The sequence below is a fragment of the Trichechus manatus genome, unplaced genomic scaffold (assembly GCF_000243295.1).
Source record: "Trichechus manatus latirostris isolate Lorelei unplaced genomic scaffold, TriManLat1.0 scaffold00016, whole genome shotgun sequence".
NCBI classification, from domain to species: domain Eukaryota; kingdom Metazoa; phylum Chordata; class Mammalia; order Sirenia; family Trichechidae; genus Trichechus; species Trichechus manatus.
The window spans coordinates 647,545-666,100 of NW_004443952.1; the positions used below are offsets into that span (position 1 = coordinate 647,545).

At 41.5% G+C, this 18,556-nt stretch overlaps 1 protein-coding gene across 7 annotated transcripts in view; it reads left to right on the top strand.

The window, feature by feature from the left end:
• Positions 1 to 18,556, top strand: part of CDK5RAP2 (CDK5 regulatory subunit associated protein 2) — a 233,404-nt gene that overhangs the window by 77,543 nt on the left and 137,305 nt on the right. For all 7 annotated transcript variants that reach the window (XM_023727350.1, XM_023727354.1, XM_023727352.1 and 4 more), the window contains one exon: positions 5,761 to 5,979. In XM_023727350.1, coding sequence (XP_023583118.1) covers positions 5,761 to 5,979 — 219 coding nt within the window. The remainder of the gene's footprint in view (positions 1 to 5,760; positions 5,980 to 18,556) is intronic.

The following is an 18,556-nucleotide window of genomic DNA, read 5'->3' on the forward strand; positions in this document are numbered from 1 at the left end:
TTGGGTCTGTTGTAATGTCCTCCATTTCATTTCTTATTTCGGTTATTTGCATTCTCTCCTGTTTCTCTTTTGTCAATCTGGCTAGTGGTTTGTCGATTTTGTTGATCCTTTCAAAGAACCAGCTTTTGTTTTTGTTGATTCTTTCTATTGTTTTCTGTTCTCTATTTCATTTATTTCTGCTCTTATCTTTATTATTTCCTTTCTTCTAGTGGCTGTGGGCTTTTTTTGCTGTTCTCTTTTTATTTGTTTGAGTTCTGTAGTTAATGTTTTGATTTTGTCCCTTCTTCTTTTGATGTGTGCATCTATTGCTGTAAAGTGACGTCTGAGGACTGCCTTTGCTGTGTCCCAAAGGTTTTGATATGATGTATTTTCATTCTCGGTTGATTCTAGGAATTTTTTGATTCCATCTCTGATTTCTTCTATTACCGAATGATGTGTAAGTAGGGTGTTATTCAGTTTCCTGTAACTGATTTTTTTTTGCCTTGGTCTTCTTGTTGTTAATTTCTACCTTGATGTTATTGTGGTCAGAGAAAATACCTTGTAGTATCTCAGCATTTTGGATCTTGTTGAGGATTGCTCTGTGGTCCATTATGGAGAATGTTCCATGTGCATCGGAAAAGAACGTGTACTTTCAGTTGTTGGGTGTAGGGTTCTATATATGTCTATGAGGTCAAGTTGGCTGATTGTGCCCTTTAGGTCTTCTGTGTCTTTGTTGAGTTTCTTTCTAGATGTTCTGTCCTTTACCGAGAGTGGTGTGTTGAAGTCTCCTACTATTACTGTGGAATTGTCAATTTCTCTTTTCAGTGCTTTTTGAGTTTGTTTTATGTATTTTGGAGCCCTGTCTTTGGGTGTATAGATGTTTATGACAGTTATGTTTTCCTGATGGATCGTCCCCTTAATCATTATATAGTGTCCTTCTTTGTCTTTTGTGGTGGGTTTTGTTTTAAGGTCTATTTTACCTGAGATTAGCCATTCCTGCTCTTTTTTGGTAGCCGTTTGATTGATATTTTTTTTTCCATCCTTTGATTTTTAATAAATTTACATCTTTGTTTCTAAGGATTGTATCTTGTAGAAAGCATATGGATGGATCCTGTTTTTTTTATCCATTCTGTCACTCTCCATCTCTTTATGGGTGCATTGAGGCATTTACATTCAGTGTAATTATTGGTAGGTCTGAATTTATTGCTGTTATTTTGTAGTGCTTTTTTTGTGGTGCTGATGTTTTCTTTGTTCCTCTCACTCTCCTGTGCTGAGTTCCTTTTGTTTGTGGACTTTTTTTCATTTCTTTTGTTTTTGTAGGTTTTGTTTTTACTGAGACTTTATGTTTTTCTTCTTTATTTTGGTAAGGTTATTAACTTTCTTTGTGGTTACCTTGAAATTTACCCTTATCTTCCTAGGTTTGAAGCAGTCTGTTATTACTTCGTGTCACCTTGCCTTCCTCTCCATTAGAAAGTTCTATACCTACACCGTTTATTCCCTCTTTTATTGTTCTGATGCTGTTGTCATTTACAGATTAGCCTCTCTGGTTCCCTGTTGAATTCTTCTGGTTTTGGGTAGTCTTTAAGAGTTCATTTCCTAGGTTGGTATCTGGCTAGTATAATCCTGTGTCCTGTATTCAGCCTGTGGTCTGATGTTGTTGGTTCTCAGATGGAAGGACTCCCTTTAATATGTCTTGTAAGTGTGGTTTGGTTTTTACATAGTCCCTTAGTTTCTGTTTATCTGGAAATGACCTAATTTCACCATCGTATTTGAATGAGAGTTTTGCAGGATATATTATTCTTGGCTGGCAATTTTTTTCTTTCAAGGTTTTCTATATGTCATTCCATTGCTTTCTTGCCTGCATGATTTCTGCCAAATAATCTGAGTTTAATCTTATTGTTTCTCCTCTGTATGTGACTTTTTGTTTTTCTCGAGCTGCTCTCAGGATTCTTTGTTAGTCTTTGGTTTTAGCCAGTGTGATTATGGTATGCCTTGGTGATTTTTTTGGGGGGTGTATCCTATATGGGGTTTGTTGAGCTTCTTGGATGGTCAGCTTTTCATCTTTCATGATATTGGGGAAGTTTTCTGTCAGCAGTTCTTCACTGATACTCTGTGTGTTTTCTGTTTTCTGTCCCTGTTCTGGAACTCCAATCACCCGCAAGTTTTTGCTTTTGATTGTATCCCAGATAATTCTCAGGATTTCTTCATTTTTTTCCATTTTTTTTTCTGATTTTTCCTGAGTTGTAGCCAGGTGTTTGTCTTCAATTTCGCTGATCCTATCTTCTGTCGTTTCCAACCTGCTCCTCAGCCCTTCTATGACACTGTCCATTTCTGAAATCTTGTTGTTTATCTTTTGGATTTCTAATTGTTGTTTTTGTATGCTTTCTAGTTGTGAATTTATTTTAGCATTTTGTTCCTGTATTATTTTCTTGAATTCTTCCATTTTTTTTGTCTGTGTTTTCTATGAATTTGTCTGCCTTTTCTATGAATGTGTCTATTTTTTCCTCATTTTTGTCTCCTTTTTGCTTCAACTTTTGGATAATTCTGAATATTAGAGATTTGAATTCCCTATCAGTTAGGTGTAGTGCCTTTTCTTCTACTGGAAAGTCATCTGGTGTTTTATTTTGGACTCCTACTGGAACCATCCTGTCCTGTTTTTGTGTATGTTTTCATATTGTCTGCTGTGTTCGGGGCATTCAGTAATTATTTTCCTCATTTACTGCTTGTAGATTTGTTTGTTTCATCCTGCTTTTTTGCTTTATTCGGTTATGTCTGAGCTGGTGGGTTGTGCGTTCTTTGTTGTTTGTTTGTCTGTGGGCATGATACTTTTCACCTCCTTCTCCAACGGGCTGGGTCAGTCACTCACGTATGGTACACGAGGGCAGATCCAGCTGAAGGGAAGTTGCTGGGATGGGTTGTTTGTGGCACGTACCAGGTCTGACAGCGCGGGCTGGGAATCAGTGCAGAGCAGGTTCCAGTAGGCCATGCCTTTGCTGCTTGGGAGTGTGATGTTCAGCACATGGTGCAGGTAGGCAAGAAGGAGGGAGTAGATTGTTGTGTGGAGCTAAGATGGGTATGGGATAGATGAGAGAAAGGAGAGAAGAACAGGAGCCAAAAACATACACAGAAACAAAAAGGAGTGCTAAGGGAGCTTGCTATTGGAGTGGAGAGATGAGAGAGACTGAGAAATGGAGAAAAACAAAAATGAAAAAAAAAAAGGAAAAAGGATAAAAATGAAGAAGTCGAGAAACTAGAAGTGAAGAAAGACAGAAAGAGAGTAAGAGAGAGAAGAAACAAAACAAAGAAAAAAACCAAAAACAAAGAAAAAAATCAAGAAAGAAGAATTGCTCACACGGATGTCCCTGTGTGTCTGCACAGAGTAAGAGAGTAGCTTCCAAGCCCCGCGGTACTGCCTGGCTAGAAGGGGCTCCCAAGCCGAGAAAAGAAAATGCAAACAAATCAAAACAGGATAAATCAGAGCAAACAAACATAAAGCCCTGGGGGTCCCACCAGCGTGGCGGCATGGGCTGGGAAGCTGTATCACAGTCAAGAGGTGTTTCGGGAAGAAGCAAAGATGGCACACGGAGCCAGGTTATTTGAGAGAAAGGAGGGGGAGGTGGTGAGAGGTCAGGAGGAAATCTAAAGAAGCGGAAAAAAGCAACACCAGCAGCCAACAAATGGCACTCAGGGAGCTGGTCGGTGCGTGCGGGTGGAACCCAAGCGACAGCGGGGTGAAGTTGGTGCTTCCCGGCCAAGAGACTGGCCGCAGAAAACAGAGGAGGCTGAGTCGGGGTGAAGAAGGGCGGGGGGTGGGAAAGCGTATATCGCTGGTTGCCGGTTGTTTTGTCTCCTGCTGGAAGCGCTGTCTCGTACCCCCTGTTCGCTGATCTCAGATAGGAGTCCAAGATGGCGGATGCGTGCTGCAGTAGCTGATAGGGGACCTCTGCATGTATCTCTCCTCGCTCTCTGTTCTCTGTCAGTTTCTTATTCCATTTGGTGCTTGGCTGAGTTCTTTATCTCTTCATTTGATGCTTAGGGTTTCAGGATTCACATGTGACTCTGTTTGACTTAGTTTTTTGGATCTTTACTTCGGAGGGATGGTGTGGTGCTTCTGACTGTAGCGCCGTGTTACCCGGAAGTCTGACTTTTAACATTTTAATCTTTTCCCTTCTAGGCTTTCTTTGCTGCATAAATTTTTGTTTGTTTGAGATCATTTACAGTTTTTTCACATCACACTTTCACTTAGAAATATTCCCATGTTATCAGCTCTTTGTAAATATATTTTTAAGATGCATTGTGTGGCTTTATCTTACTTATCCTTTCTCATATTGTTACACATTGAGGTTGTTTTCTTACTTTTCATTGTTACAAGTAGTTCTGTGTTGAATGATTTTGTGCATAAGGTGCTCTCCCCATCCCCACCCACCCCCCATTATGAATTCTTCCCGATTTTGAATCCTAGGAACTGAAGTATTGGGACAGGTATGAACTTTATATGCGCGTGTGCGCGCGCGCGCACACACACACACACACACACACACACACGAGGCACCCTCACAAGTGCCACCATGCCAATCCTCTTCCATATGTTATTGTAAAAAAAAATTAGCACAACACGCTTATGAAAATACTTCACTGGGGGAGGGCGCAGCCAGCAAACAAATGTAGAAGACGTGTTATTTGCGTAAAAATACCATGTATGTATATATTACATCTACTATGGTGGCATAGTGGTTAAGAGCTATGGCTGCTAATCAAAAGATTGGCAGTTCGAATCCACCAGGCAGTCCTTGGAAACCCTTTGGGGTGGTTCTGCTCTGTCTTACAGGGTTGCTCTGAGTCAGAATCGACTCGATGGCAGTGGGTTTGGTTTTTTTCATTTTTGGTAGTGTATATATATGTGTGTGTGTGTAGTATATATGTAATATGTGTGTGTGTGTGTGTGTGTGTGTGTGTATGTGGATAGAGAGTACATATATATGTCTTTCCATGGGGTTATATCAATACTCCTGCCAGCATATTTCCTGGCTTCTAGGTGCATGGTCAGTTATTGAAGAGTGAATATTAAGAATTCCATTTCACAGTAAGCTCATCAGCACTGGATATTCTCATTAAAAAAATCTTACTTGATAGATGAGAGCTTGTTTTACTTTGCTCTTTTTGATTACTGATGGGTTAGAACATTTTTTTCTTATGTTTTAAGTAACATTTATTTTCTGTAGAGAACTGTTTATTAATGAAATAAAAATGTTGTTGATACATTTAACTCTTGGATTCTGCTGATTGGCAGCCTCTTGAGGTGGCTGTAGACCTGTCATGCAGACTGCCTGCTTCTTTTTTTTCAGGTGAGTCTGTGTTTGAGCCATTCTAACATAGAGGAACATTGCTAGTGTTTGAATTCATCTCTAGTTTTGAAATGAAGCTCACTCATCTTAGAACATTTGAAAATACAGAGACGTGAAGAAAAATAGCTATATTTCTACCCCACTAAAGACAGTTAGTATTAACATTTTATGCTTTTCCTTCTGGGTTTTTTTTTTAAATACTGCTTTTATACACTTTTAGGTTTTTCTCCCCTTAACATCAATATTATAATAAAACATTACCCTGTGTTATTACAGAATCTTCATATTATTTATATTTCAGGTCCTCAATGTTGCTTATGTAGAATTAATCATTTCCTTTCCTTTTTTTCCCCAAGGTGAAAAAGGAGCACAGATTTTGTTTTGTTTAATGAGGTATGAAAATCAGCTCATCTTTCCTTTCTCCCTTTTCATTTAGGGATCTGAAGAATATGAGGCTGCCCTGTCAGAAAAGGAAGCCCTTTTGGCTGAATTGCGCTCACAAAACCTCACGAAGAATACAGAGAACCACAGACTATGTAGGAACATTAAGAAGGTCACCCAGGAGCTGAGCGATTTACAGCAGGAGAGGGAGAGACTAGAAAAGGACCTGGAGGAAGCTTATCGAGAGAAGAGCAAAGAAGACTGCACCATCCTTGTGAGTACTGCTGTTCCCTTCTGAAATGGTGGGCGGTGCAGATGGGCTGGGCTGTTTGGCTATTTCTGGTTATAGGAATATAGTCACTGCAGAAAACTTAGAAAAATATGTAAAATATAAAGAAGAAAACATTTCACCCATTCGCTCCTCAGCTAGAAAGACCAGTCTTAACTATTTGATGTTTCAGTCCTTTTACACACACACACACACACACACGCACATCATTGTCATCAAATTGAAAATACAGTATTTTATTCAGTGTTCTCTCTTTAGTGTGTTTACATGTCATGAATGTTCTTCAAAAACATGATTTTTTTCCCCCAGCATAGTATGTCATCACAAAGATGTTCTATAATTACTTAACTAGTCCCGTATTATTGGATGTTTTGGTCATTTCCCCTTTATTTCCCTTATAATGAATGCTGCAGCAAACATCTTTGTACGTAAATATTTATCCACTGATGATTTCCTCATAGAGGTACAATTACTGGGTCAAAGAGTATGAATATTTTTAAGGCTATTTTCATACATGTATTCCAATTGTTCTCCAGAAAGATTGTACCAGGGTTCCTTATATGAGAGTGAGCCCTTTTTTAAGACCATACTCTGTTCAGCACTGGGTATTAGCATTTAAACCCTTTTCTCTGAATTTAGAAGCAAAATATGTATGCTTTTGTCTTTTAGAATTTCAGATATATTTAAACTTATGTATTCCGCTTCTTTTAATTTAATCCTTCCTGAGAGTAGCACCCAGATATACTGCCTTGGTGCAGTCAGATAGGATAGGGTCTGAGCTTGAGTGATCATTGACACTCAGGCTAATTGAATTACCTGGAGCTGGGAGGCAGGCAGAATCCGTAGAGTGGAGACCTCAATAGAACCTACAGGTACCAGCAATTAGTTCCTTGGTGGCTGCTGTTGGTAGGGTATCAGATCCATTGTTTGAAATCCTTGTATTAACACCGAGGACAAAATTGAAATACAAATTCTTTTGTATTTTGTAATGAAAATTTTAGTGAACATTAAAAGAGCTGTAATGGAAATTTTAGAAAAATAAAGGAGTGTCAGCTATAATTCCACTGCTCTAAGAAGGCATCTGTTTCAGTATTTCTCTCTAGTCCTTGTGCAGCTGGGCTCCCAGTCTAATCAGACGTTAAATACTGTGCTGTATTTTTTGATCACTTACTCTATCAGAGACATTTTCTATGTTATATAGGCTAGATCATGTTGAGTGGTTCATACTCTTTCATTGAATAAATCTCACATGATTTACTTAAAAATTTCCTCATTTGTTGGACATTTTGGCTGTTTAAATAATACCACAAAGAACATCTTTGGGCAGAAAGTCTTTTTTCTTCTCTTAAAATCCCTAGGATAGATCTGAGGAGTGAGATTACTGGGTCAGATTGTACAAGTATTTTATACCAGTAAATCTTACTGCCAAAATGTTTGTCCAAAGGGCTGGCTCAATTTAATGGTGCCACCAGCAATATTGCAGTGTACCTGTTTGTTGCGTGTTATTAAAAGACCTGTTTACTCATATTTATTCAGTGTTGTTGAACACCAAATGACCTGATTTCGATGCTGATGGAAATGTAAGGCATGACCTCTGAAAGTTTTATTTTTCTAAGGGAGATGAAAACGTTATTCCTGGGAAAATGGAATGCAGTTTAAAAATCCAGAGCTAATTATGGAGTTTAGATATTCAATGCAAAAGATCCTTGTGGGGTGAAGTAGTCAGGGAAATCCTCTAGGAGGAGGTGACACTTGGGCTGAATATGAAGGATAAGATTCGAGTAGCGTGCCTTTATAAGTGAGAAAAGGCTGGTCAGAGGGTCCTTTTATGGATTTACTGTTTTCATAGGTAGCTCTGAAGTTCTGATATCCTTCACTGTTGGGTAACAATTTTTTAAATTTAAAATAGTTCATCCTCTCATCATAAAAATGCTAATTCACTAAAATATGGATGGCAGGAAATGTATATATATATTTTTACATTATAACATAGTTGTGGTAACATTTGAAATGGTTACATAACATTACATCAAGTGGATATGCTGTATTTTATTTACCTATCCCTCTATTGTCAGACATTGTTGGTTCTGTAGTTCACTTACTCATGAGAGCGCTGATGCTTTCTAAAAGAGTTTTGGGCTGGCTCAGTTGCTAACCAAAAGGTTGGCAGTTCAAATCCACCAGCTGCTCCTTGGAAACTCTATGAGGCAGTTCTACTCTGTACTATAGGGTCACTATGAGTCGGAATCAACTAGACAGCAGTGGATTTGGGTTTTGTTTTTTTGGTTGTTAAAAACAGGTATTCCTATATAACATGTAAACATCCTCATAAGGAGGTTAAAATACTTGGCAGGGAGTGGAAGGGGAAAATGATGGCGAGCAGGAAGGACTGGGGTGAAGTATACTACGAGTAGGACTTTCTTTCTTGCAAGTGGCAGAAACCCAGATTGAACTTACTTAGGCAAAAACGGTGACTGGAATACTGCCAGGACCAACTGTCTGTGTCTAGGGGCTGGCTTCTGTCTCTTGAGTTCGCTTACTCTAGTTCCAGGTGGTTGGACCCATCATTGCCAGTTTACTGCATAAGAGAAAGGAGGACTCTCACATGCCACTACCCCCACTGACTTTCCGTCAGGATGGCCAGAGGGTTGAGGTACTGAGAGGCCCAGCTTGGTCACATGCTTTGACAGAAATGTGTATGTGTGTGTGGTTGTTGGTTGGGGGGGTAGGGGGGTGTACCATCATTGGCACCCTCTTCTAGAACCACATGCTTGGAAGGCAGATGAGATGTTACCCAGAAAAAGGGCTGTTTTGTTACTGGGAACTGGGCAGACCAAAACAAAAGCTGTGCACTCTAAATACTTGCCTCAGGTGAGCATACCTGTGATTCAGAGCTTCCTAACATCTTATCATGACTACTTTAATGTTAACATTAGGCCATATATGTGTTTCTGACAAGAGGATTTGGCCATGGTTTCCTTCTTTCTGCATAGGTATTGCATTACAATGGTATATTTACCTAACCTCTAGTTATATTCTAAGAATTTGCCTGTGTCCATCTTACATGACTATTTTACACCAGTTCTTAGGACAGTGACTTGTTCAGGGGCTGTATATGATCAAATGGTATGTATGTGTATATGATCAAATGGGGCCCAGTATCCCCTGGGGAAACACAGTAAGGTGGCATTTTTACTTTATAGTGCGAGGATGAATGCAGAGGTAGAGCATAGCCCACTAGCCTTGCATATCTTATCAGTTGGATTCTGTTAACTAGGCTCTTTAATTAGCTAGAATGCCTCCCACTCACCAGCTGGTACTGCTCGTGCTTTTGGATTGAAACAAACAAACAAAAAAACTAGATCTTTTAGTGGTCTGTGTTTCGGCCTTGGCAAAGGAGAGTTGATTCACACATTCGGCAACACTGAACATTTACTCTGCAAGTCCTACGCTAGGCTTGAGGACAATTCCACAACAGAGATATGAACAAAGTACCACGGAGCACTGAGGAAGGGAGTGAATTGCACAGTCAGAGAAGGCTCCTGGGGAAAGTAACTTTTGAATTGGTTCTGAAGTCTGAGTTAAAGGTTAGGTTAGGCAAGCGAGAGAGGAGGGTTTTTGACAGGGCTTTGAACCAGTTCCAGTTTAAACCCCTGCTGAGAATTTGCATTTCCACCCCAGATGTACTGAATCAGAATCTGCATTAAAACAAGTGATTCTTATGTATAATAAATTTTGAGAACCACTCTTCTGCTAGTTGTTCTTAGAATTGGTCCCTAACCAGCATCATTAATATTGCTTGGGAACTTGTTAGAAATGCGAATTCTCAGCAGGGGTTTGAACCATAACAAACTGGTTTGAGGGACTGGTTTTGGACAGAAGATGAAGGTACAGAAGTGAGAGAGAGCATGATGTGTTTGGGGGAAGAAGAGTTTGGGGTGTAGTGAAGGAGATTGCCTCTAGGGGCATGGTAGGAGATTAACCTGGAGAGAGGGCCTTGAATGCAGAGTTCGGAGGCTTGGACTTGACCTACAGGCACTGGGTCCCCTGCGGAAGGGGAGTTAACTAGAGGATTGACAGGACTGGATTTGCGGTTTAGTCTGGTGAATGTCTGGAGGATGGATTGATCTGGAAGACTAGCAGGCAGGAAGATGAGAACAGGCCTTTTCTTGCACCCAAGTCAGGCTCTGAGAGGTTGGGGGGATAGGGGGAAAAGAGAAGGAACCTGTTCTTCTGTGATGTGGATGCTTAGGTGTGGCTTCTGGAGCTGTGTTGGTGCATATTCAAAGCCTCACCCACCAGTATTCACTCTTGAATATTTAGCTTTTTGTCTTTGACATGCTTATTCCAACTGCATCCCACAGGTAGGAGAAAGAAAATATTGGTAAGAAAATATATCCAAAACACAGATCTTGTTCTCAACCCACATTCAACTCAATCTTGAACATTCTCTTTGGTAATGAAAAATGCTATTCAGAGTGATAGAAATAAAGCAGGTATGATCACTTAGCTGTACACCTACTCCTCACTTATCTATCTCATTATCCAACATTTTGCATTTACAACAATAGTAAAAAATCTACTATTCGACTATTTTACGCATTAACAAGGTGTCCAGCATGGCAGCAATGGCTGCAGAGCATCCTCTTCCTAGAGGAGGATTTCTGGGTGGCCTCTGGAAGCTGGGTCGTGCTGTCCCCACCCTTCGCTCCCTCAGAGCAGGCATCACTAAGCCAGGTGGTGCCTTTTCTGGGTTCCCGGCTCCTATGAGGCCTGAGGCCCTGAAGCTAAATTACTTAGGATGAGAAGGGAGGAAAGAAAGAGGTGTCGGAGAGGGTGTTTGGAAGAACTGTGTACCAGTTTCCTCCGCCTTGGTGGGGCCGGGTGTGCAGCCAGGCTCCCAGCACCCTGGCACTAAGCCCTGAGCCAAACCCTGAGCCTGGGTGACTCACCAGGCCTGGAGGGCAGAGCAGGCTCAAGGATCATGAGCGCAAGGTTTGCGGGGGTGGGAGTGGAGCCCTGGAGGTGGCTCTGCAGGGAAGGCTCTGACCCAGTAGAAGAGGAAGGTGAAGTGATTAAGCCACAGGCCCTCCAGTCACAAAACCCGGCATTATCCAGCTTTGTCTCCTCCAAGCCTCCTTTGCAGAGGAATAATCCATAACTGGACTACTCACAGTGATGAGCACATCAGTAAATCTTAGCTGTTATTATTTGTATGACCATGTTTGCTAAATAAAAAAAATTGGACAAATGGATGGTCTGAAAATAGGAAAAAAACATCCTCCATTTTCACATAATGGTGATTTTCCCATAGCGACCTGGTCTTTGGAACCTAACCATTTTGATAAGTGAAGAGTGGGTGTGTATTGTACTTTACAGTTTATAAAGTGACTGCCTATCTTTTCACTTGATGACTTGATGCCATCAACCCTGTGATTTAGACATCATAGAGAACATTATTCCCATTTTACGGATTAATCTGAGGCTTAGAATCTAAATGGCTTGATCAGTGTTACATAGAAAGTGATATACCGTATTTTTACGCAAATAATGTTCATCTTCTAGGTTTGTTTGCCAACTGTGCCATCCCCCACAGGGTATTTTCATAAGAGCCGCTATGCCAATTTTTAAAAAATGGTGGCTGTAAAAAAGAAAATTAGCATAGCATGCTTACCTCAGGGTAGGGGGGAGGGTGAGGTTGGCAAACAAATGTTGGAGGTGCATGTTATTTACGTAAAAGTATGATATATGTGCCATGGATCCAGGTTTATGGTATCTAATTTCAGGGCTTTGCTTAAGATACTATGCTGTGGCTATGCCAAACTACCAATAATTATGTTACAAATACTGTGCTTTTGGCAGAAAGGAAGATTGATACATTTTCAGCTTTTCAGCAGCCCTCAGTAGACCAGAGTAATAAATTCTTCAGGACACCCAAAGTGCTGGAGAAGTCACTCCTGAGGTTCACCCTTCAGCCAAAGATTAGGCAGGCCCATAAAACAAAACAAGACTAAAGGAGCACACCAGTCCAGAGGCAGTGACGAGAAGGCAGGAGGGGACAGGAAAGCTGGTAATGGGCAACCCAAGGTTAAGAAGGGGAGAGTGTTGACTTGTGGTGGGGTTGGCAACCAGTGTTACAAAACAATCTGTATATTAATGGTTTAATGAGAAACTGATTTGCTCTGTAAAACTTCATCTAAAGTACAGTAATAAAAAAATTTTGCAGAGAAAAAACATAAAGGCATTAGAGTCAAGAAAAAATAAGAGTGACTTGTAAAATGGAACCACAGAGTGAGAATGTAGAGATGCATGTTGTGACATCCTTCACAGTACTATAAGAGGGGGACTTAAAATTCAGCTGGTAGCTCCTGGCAGCGAATGTAAAAAGGGAAATTCAGTTACAAGGGTCTCCAGTGTCTGTAAGATGAAAATGTTAAGATAAAAGGACAGCTTTTGCTGGCACTGAGGCCTAGGGGAAGTATTTTCTCTGGTGGGTTTTTATAAAGAGGACTCTGAGTAGTGTACACAGTCTTCAACAGTACTCCATTCTATAAAAGCAATTTTGCACAGGGCCAGATCAATGTCATCCAAGTCAGTAAGCTTGTAAGTATTAAAGTTTTCAGTCCCGGGGACTGTATCTAGCTGTTTCCCATTATTCTCTTTTTTTTGGGCAAGAACTACAAAATCAGTTGGAAATACTGCAGCCCGGTTTATAGATGAGCCTGGACTTAAATACGCCTGGACAGTAGTCCCATATCAAGCAGTACTGGTTTTTGCAGCATCCCCTGAATTCTAATGTTAAGCCAACCAGTTCTCTTTTGGATGTGATCAAACCATCCTTTGCTCATGCCAAAAACATTTATTGCCAGTCTCATTGTGCCTGTTGTTAAGCATTTCGGAGGGAGACAATGCCTTTACTGAAAATGCAGCTTGGATCAAAGGCATACGAATTCACTGTGTCTGATTGTGCCTGATTGTGCACGAACGTTGGAAAGTTTGGCCCTGAGAGTTTGTCCTGTTTGTTTTAATTGCCTGTGATTGCAGTGACCTAGTGCCAGTTGACTTGACTCAGCCTGTGTTATGATTTGAAGTTTGTTCATTTGTTTATTCAACAGATGTTTGTTGAGTACTTGCTATGGTACAGCCACCATTGTTATATAGGGAATATAAGTTTTGGTTTTTACTTTGGGAGTCTTATTTAAGTGAGGGTCACAGATAGATCACACCTGTATTATATTACACCACCTGGCCACCAGAGGGACCCATAACTCTTCAAGGAAATTCAAGAGGCCTTGCAACAAGCAAAGGAGCCCTGGTGGCGCAGTGGTTAAGCACTCAGCTGCCAACTGAAAGATTGGCGGTTCGAACTCTGAGAAAGATGTGGCAGTCTGCTTCCATAACGATTACAACCTTGGAAACCCTACTGGGCAGTTCTACTCTGTCCTGTAGGGTCACTATGAGTTGGAATTGACCGGACGGCAACAGGTTTGTAACAAACCAACCAAATCAAAACAAACCAAAAAACCCAATATTCCCAAGTTGGTGTCCTAACTGTGACATTTAAAGTGCTCTAACTTCTGTGGTCTGTAACAGGGATGCTGTTTGGATTCTGACATCTTTGGTCCTCATATCCCTGACATTGATACACTGTTTGGATCCAGAGACCTAAGGCTCTCTCCTTTTAGTGCCTGTGTATTAGGTATGTGTGTGTGTTTGGTGAGGTGTGATGGAGGGAGATAAAGCTTTATTTTAGATTTGTTTTCTCCGTTCCAGGTGCTCTGTATCCTACTCAGTGTGGGTGGGAGAGCAAGTTGTAGTCTTTTTCTTCTCCTTTATAAGCGACATACATTAGACATTGGCTTGGCTGGCATTCCCCAGACTGTCTCATATGCTCTCGCTTGTTACAGGACCTGTCATCTGCTACCCTGACAAGAGTGTACTTCCCTACCTGGGCACTTACCTCTGTGGGGATATATTTGCTGGCTAAAGCCCAAAAGTCTAATTAAAGTTGTACCCATCACCTAGCTGGCTAATCCCAAGTGCTTTGACAGGAGCAGGTTTAATTTCAGGGTAGTTCAGCCTGAACCCCTACGATTCTCACATGCGCTGTTTGATGGATAGCTCCAAATGAGATTGTGAAGCATTCAGAACATCTCTTGGTGATCCGTAATCAAAACATGGCATTTGGAGACAGTGTCTACAGGGTGCTTGGTTAGGGCTAAGACCACAGACCTGAGGCACTGTGTTTTTTTCTTTTTTTTAGCAAGGGTCAAAACTTCCCTTTACCTTTTATTTATGAGGTGTAAAGATTTTGAGTTGGTATCCTTGTCCAGTAATGTGCATCTTAAATGATGTAGGTTGGAAAAAGTTCTGTCTTTGCAAATTCTGGTTTCTTATAAGAGAGGTTGAATGCAGAGACTTTGCGGTCTACTGAATTTGAATCCTGGCTCCACCACTTACTACTGTAGTTATAGGACTGGAAACAGGCAACTTTGCCTCTCCTTTTCTTGTCAGAAAAACAGGTTAATTGGAAGGGTTATGTGAAATAAAGTATAGAATTTAGCGCAATACCTGGCACATCCTAAATGATCAATTACATGGTATGGATGATGGTGATGATGACGATGACAGCGACACTGCTACTTTGTATGGTGTAAACTTAGCAGTTTTGGTAGGCATCTGTGGAATAGTGGAAAGCAGTGCTGAATTTGGATTGAATTTCAGATTCACCAGGTGCTTACCCTCTAAGCCAGTTAGTTAACTTCTCTAACATTTACTTCCTTAAAGTGGAATTGATTATATCTATTTTAGGATTAAATAAATGAATGATAAAATTCAATTTATGAGAAAATGCCTACTATGGTTCCCGACGCACAGAGGTAGATGTTCAATGTATTCGATTATTTCTTTTCCTTCTGCTTTTCTGGCTTTTAATTGTTTAGCAGGTGCTGGCTCAGAACTTTGAATGACAAACCACTGCCTGATAGAATCTAATGGACCTTGTTGACTAATACATGTGGTCTGCCCTTTACCAGTCAAGTCAACAAGGCTGTAAATTTCTTCCTTGATCAACACTAACCTCTCTGAAGAAAGTGCTTGTTTGTTCCTTTCCAGCTGATTGATCCTTTTAGATGGAGAGAGGGGTGTATTTCAGTGGCTTGCAGATGGGGCTGCTGTTAATGTTGTTTTAAAAGGCTTTGCCCATCAGTTTTCATGTGGAGTTGCTATAGTCTCTATGGAGCACCAACAGGGCCTTTCTCTTGTCTATGGTTCTTGTTTTATAATTTTTGTGCCAGGCTGTGTCCTGGGCACTGGGAGTACAGGACTGAATCAAATCAGACACAATCTCTGAAGGAATCTAGTGGAGAAATATAAGAGAAACACAGATAAAGAGCTGATGAAAATAAGTATGATAAGTACTGATAGAGAGATGGTCAGAATGCTTTGGGAGCACAGAGAATGAACTGTGCTAAGAGGGTAGAAGGGGAGGGAGGGAAGGCTTCAAAGACGAGGTAGATTTGAGCTGAGACTTGAAGGATATGTAGGTGTTTGCCTGGGGAACAGGAGAGGGAAATGCATTTCTGCTAGAGGGAAGGCCTGTGCAAAGGCTTGGGAGGGGAGTACACCGTGGAACAGTGAGTGGGGTTGCAGGCGAGGGCACACATCTTCCTGTTGCATTGTACAGGTGGGGAAACAGATTTAAAGAGGTGTGGTGCCTTGCCTGGCGCCCAGCAGCTGTTAAGTGACTCAGCTGGGCCTTGAGCTCTGCACAGTTTGAACCCCTACTCCTTTGTCCATTCATCCCAGGCTTTCTGGTAAAGGCTGCATTAAGCCCCTTGCTCAGATCTACTGCAATCCTCACAGCCAGTACCACACAGTTAGGCCTGTTTGTTAGTTCTCTACGGCAAGGACTGTCTCCTTCCAGTGGTTTCCACTTTTTTTCTTTTTTTTAATCATAGGAAGCATTTGTTCAAATGGCCTATTATGGAGAGAAAACAAACGAATGAGGAGCTGCTCAGGGTGAAATGAGGTCAGGGGCCTCGCACCCCACCCCTCCGCCCTGTCCTGCTTGCGCCATCACCCTCAGGGACAATGAGGCTCCACTGAACAAGGGTTGAACACCACTATCTCAGGCTAATTCTGGAAATTCTCCTTACATCACTGAGTTCCTATAGCTCATTAAGATTTTGGAGAAGTTTCCTTTGTATATTTAAAGGTAACCACTGAGCAAGTTGACAGGCTTTCTGAGTGAAACCTGATAAGGTGGAAATTTGATGAATGAGAACCCTCTCATTCTCCATCTGGCCAGAGATAAAAACAAACTAGTTGGCTGGAGAAGGAAGTGTGAGGGCCTGGCTTTTCATTTCTAATGTGATTCTAAGATTTTGGGGACATTTTATTTTTCAAATAATTCACTTTTCTTTTCTTTAAATCAGCCAGTCTGTTGTAACTAAGAGAGCCCCAGTATGCAAAGGCAGCTCTCAGCTCAGTGTTGGATCAGAGCGCACCTATGTATCTTAAAGGAAAATTGCCCATTAGTGTAGAAAATTAAGGCCATTCAGTTGATACCGTACTAAATGTTGCTGTGGCAGCACTCACTTTAAAGCAAGGTGGTGGTCTGGTGTAGGATAGGAGTTTTCAAACATTTTTTTCCCCCTTTTTAGAAGCAAATAAAGTAAGATGCACCTAAGGGAGCTCTGCAGATTCCTTAAGGTGGTGGCTTACATTAGGATTAAATACCATTTTCTCTGTTCTACCCCAAGCCGATTGAGTCCATTTCTGGAGGAAGGCCCAGAACATGTAGTTAGATGCTACTGTTAGCCAGCCAAGTTTGGACATTGCTAATCCTAGGGCTTCTTGGGCTTGGTTTGAAAACCTGTAGTAAGTGAAAAGAACACAACAGACCTGGACTGAGATCTTGATTCCACCACTTTTTTTTAACCTGTGTTACTCTGGTTAAGTTGCTTGAGCTCTTAGAACTTCTGTTTCCTGATTGGTACAATGGGTATAGTCATAGTATCTGCTTTATAGGGTTATTGTGAAAGTTTAATGAGTTGACAGATGTAAAGCATCCAGTACTCTCCTAAATGCTATAGGGGTTTATAAAGTGGTGGATGGTATTTTGGGAGGCAAATTGCTGAGGGCTTCAACTGAGTAGTCAAGGAGGATTTTGTGTAAGAGGTTGCACCTGGATTGGACCTTGAAAGATAAGCATGCTATCTCCAGGCAGAATTGGAGAAAATTTTACTATTACCTTTTCCATATGAAAGAGACTGGGTAGGTACAGGCAGAGAGCCTGGGAAGTGTGTTAATGAAGTGGTTGGGTGAAGGGGACTGTTTGGAGATAAAGCTACAGGTAATCCATGTTGTTGTTGGGTGCTGTCAAGTCGATTCAGACTCTTCGTGACCACATGTGACAGAGTAGAACTGCCCCCATAGAGTTTTGTTGGCTGTAATCTTGAAGCAGATCACCAGATCTTTCTCCCTCAGAGTGGCTGGGTGGGCTCAAACTGCCAACCTTTAGGTTAGCAGCCAAGCACTTACCTGTTATGCCACGAGGGCTCCTGAAGTCTACTGGTCAGAGCCTTGAATGGACTGTTAGCTAGGGTGTCTTTGTTCTGCATGCACATGCAGTTAATTGGGAGTCACTGAAGGATTCTGAACAGAGGTGTTGTGATCAAAGGTATGCATGTGGTTTGGTGGGCATGAACCCCGAGATAGGGATACCAGTTAGGAAGCTGTTGCAGTTGACCAGATGAGAGTTAAGTTCTGGAGAAGGAAATGACAGCAGGGATGGAGGGAGAGGGGAGGGCTGTTTATAGAAGGAGGAGCCCTTCTCTTCTTCCCCAGTACTTCAGCTTTTACCTTTCCTTCTTTCTAATACCTTCTCCGGGGAAGAGAAATTAATAATCTGATTAATCCGAGTCCAGGATGTTCATTGGGCCACCCTTGCTAATGGATGGGGCTACTGTACCTTAAAGACAGGAACCCAAGTTCCAGATTCTTTTGCTTTTTTGCCTCAGACCTAGGCGGGCTGACTTCCTCATTTCCTTAGTAGTCTTCCTTTTCCATTTGGCGCCTCTACTTGAGTAAGAGGACTCAGGGGCTCCCTTGGGGCCTATCTCTTGCTCTCATATTCTCTCTGTTTTTCTACCTGTATATATGCTTGAGGTGTTGGTTCCAGAATTAAGGGTTGAGACTGGGGTAGTCAGATAATGAGAGGTCTCCCCCTTAAGCTGCATATGCCTCTCTTCTCAAAACTCAATCTTACCAGAAAGTCCTGCTTTGGATATGGGTTGTAACAGAGTTGTACTTTGATTCTCATTCTGCTCTTGTTTCTTATGTACAGCTCCTTTGAGAACTCTGTGGAGGTGGTAGAAGTGGTTGGCAGGGCAGGATTTGGGCACTCCTGTCCATGTAAAAGCACCAAAACCTCACTCTTAAATGCTCATGTGCTCTGTATTGAGGATGTGCTGTACATTGAGGCCTGGGTAACCTGTTGAATGACAGTGTATGTGGGAGGGAGAGTCTGGAAGAGTAGAGCCTGGTGGCTGGGTAGACG